The sequence below is a fragment of the Limulus polyphemus genome, unplaced genomic scaffold, assembly GCF_000517525.1.
Source record: "Limulus polyphemus unplaced genomic scaffold, Limulus_polyphemus-2.1.2 Scaffold2165, whole genome shotgun sequence".
Taxonomy (NCBI): domain Eukaryota; kingdom Metazoa; phylum Arthropoda; class Merostomata; order Xiphosura; family Limulidae; genus Limulus; species Limulus polyphemus.
In genome coordinates, this window is record NW_013667775.1 from 88,211 (window position 1) to 91,202 (window position 2,992).

Here is a 2,992-nt window from a genome sequence, read left to right on the forward strand (position 1 = left end):
GTGTATTTGTATTCCATCTTAATAGTAATGATCTTATTTTTTACAAAATATGCAAACATTTTTACCAAGACTGTGTATCTTCTGTTAATTTTCCACAGATTATCCTTGGCCGACTGATATTCCAGGTGTGTCGGATGAAGAACTGTACATCTTGAAGTGGAAATGTCCTGAGCTGAGTGGGATTTTTGCACACCCCAAATCCATTTTCAAATATATCATTTGTAAAGGTGGCGCACCAAGCATAATGAAATGCTCCACTGGTCTTCGATTTAATCAAGAAACAAAACAATGTGATTGGTTAAACGTATAATCCAATGAAAAACGCTAAAATGCGTTAAGTCGTATTATTCTTTGTCTTAAAAACAATTTTTAATAACAATAAACTTGGATTTTAAAGCATAGTTAATTTTAAAAATCATAATTTGTGTAAATTACTTTCTAATACAGTAAAAAAGACGAAGTATACAAATAGGTACAAATACTACACATAAGAAAAATAGAAATGTAAAGGAAAGCACGAGAAAAATATTCAATAAAGTGTAATAAGCATAAAAAAAGGCAAATATTAAATGCACAAAATAATCAAATAGAACTTAATGTGAAAAACAAACAAATATAATTTAATAAATATCTAAAAATAGAGAAATATATATATATATAATCAGAAAATAGAACCACGGAAATAACGAAACATAGTATATAATATGTAGAAAAGAAAAAACAAAATACAGCAAATGATCAATAATATAATAAAATGTAAAGAATAAAACACAGCAAATGACCACACAGATTATAAGAAACGTCCGAAAATAAACACCGAAGCGTCGAAATAGAATATAATAAAATGTAGAGAAAAAAAAACCTAAAACACAAAATATAACCATATAAAAGTTAAGAAAAAGAGTTGTTCAAGAATGAATGTAAGTAAAATAGCAAACTATACATAATATTTTTATCCATTAGTTTACGAGAAACATCAATAAGTTGTATAAATTCTCCTGAAAGTTTCAACCATATAAGTTAATTTTTATAACTGAGAGCTTTAGAATTTCAAATAGTCTGAAACCGTTCTACTTTAAACTGATCTACTCTTTTATCAACGAATAGTGGGATTGACCGTCACATAATAATGCCTGAACGAGCGAGCATGTTTAGTGAAACGGGGATTCGAGCCCGCGACCCACATATTGTGAGTCGAAAGTCCTTAACCACATGGCCATGCTTTTAGTTACGAAACATACCAAATATTATGTGTAAAACGTTGGTATAATTCCAGAGTATCACTAAACTATAAAAAATTCATCAAAGTTCCCTTTTCTTCTATTTGTTTCCGTAAAAATATACGATTTCAAAATCAATTGTTAGCACTTAATCACTTACTATCACTGTTGTAACATATACCATCAACTTGTCAAACACAGTGAAAGTGAATACCAGAAGGGGCACGTGGTAATACTTAAAAAACACACAAGTGTGCGACATACATAATAGATTATGGGCAGTAAAATATTGAAACAATCTTTCGTTTCATTTGTTTGCATTTGTATCACCAGCTGTTAAAAGTCAACGTCATCATTCTTTACTTGGCCTGACATAGCTTGGTGTTTAAGGTAAACAGATGGTTAGGACACCTGTGCGAGAAGCTTTGTATCTTTATTTAGACCCTCTGGTGGCTCAGCAGTAAGTTTGAGGGCTTATGACGCAAAAAAACACTGGTTTTCAATACTCGAGGTGAGCTGAACACAGACAGCCGACTGTGCTTAACAACAAAACGAACATCGTTATTTAGTATACACCCGTATTAAAATTTTAAAAAGTGATTCTATTTTAAATAAACTAGCAAACGTCATATTAAGTTGTTAGAAAAATTTACGGACGACATACAAACTCAAGCATATTTTAATACTTCAGAACGATAACTTTTATTTTTGTTTTTAAATGTGTAGGTTGTGTACGAAAGTTAACTTCGACATTAACACCAAGTTATAAAATTCACGTGATTGAGGAACAATTAATTTTCGAACTCCCTTTTGCTAGTGTGAGTGAACTACCATTCCAAATCCCACGAGTCAATGACATTTTAATAGTTTATCTTTATTTAATCTAATTACTCCGAAATGATTAGAACTCACGGAAAGTAAATAACCTTTCCACTAGAGTTATATGTCCAAAACTTTCAACCACGTTGCCAACAGAAGTTTGGTTTGCACTTAACTGTGCCACCACATGTTCCAATTCTAAAAACATCCTCCAGGTGTTTTATGAACAAGCAGGTTATTAAGAGCTAGTTTTAAAACATTTCACATTACTGGGATAACATGATGGCAGATACACGTTTAACTAACTGTATGCCAGAAAGACTATTTTAGTAGTATATCAAATGTTTTTCAGGAAAAACAAGTTCACTGAAATCAACCCTCTAGTGGCCCAGTTGTAAATCTGAAGACTTATAGCTCTCCGGGTTTCCATACCTGTGGTGGGAAAAGCACAGATAATTCATTGTGTAGTTTTGTGGTTTAACAATAAAATAAATAATTGCTAAAATTTTACTGTCTACCGTTTAACCATAACACTAACTCAAACATTTCCAGTAATAATAGCTTATTATAGTTGTATATTATACAATATGAAGTTAAAGCTGTTTAAGTTTTAAACAATAATTCTGTATAAGAAGATTCCCAGTTGACAATCTATATAATTAACGTCAATATCTCTGTGTATCTGTTCCTTATAACTTTCCACATTTCTTGATCAATCACCATCAAATTTAACACAGTGATATAGTATGATATGACGAAGGTCATGAGGAGGGTTGGACCCCCCCCATCTAATTTCATATTGATAGAATTATTGAAAACAGTATGTCTTTCTTTTCGGTATTGGTACTTTTATGTATTTTTATTGCACTTTTGATGTTCATCATGTTAAGAAAAAAATAGAAGCACAATTTCCTATCCTTTGTTATAAACGAGTTTTATTTCACCCGTCCAAC

General features: G+C 31.2%; 1 protein-coding gene across 1 annotated transcript in view; it reads left to right on the plus strand.

The window, feature by feature from the left end:
* The window catches only part of LOC111087450 (protein obstructor-E-like), a 6,011-nt gene extending 5,610 nt beyond the window's left edge, over positions 1 to 401 (plus strand). Inside the window, exon 3 of the mRNA XM_022394096.1 lies at positions 99 to 401. Within this exon, the coding sequence (XP_022249804.1) occupies positions 99 to 310 (212 nt within the window). The 3' untranslated portion in view covers positions 311 to 401. The remainder of the gene's footprint in view (positions 1 to 98) is intronic.
* The last annotated feature ends 2,591 nt before the right edge of the window (positions 402 to 2,992 follow it).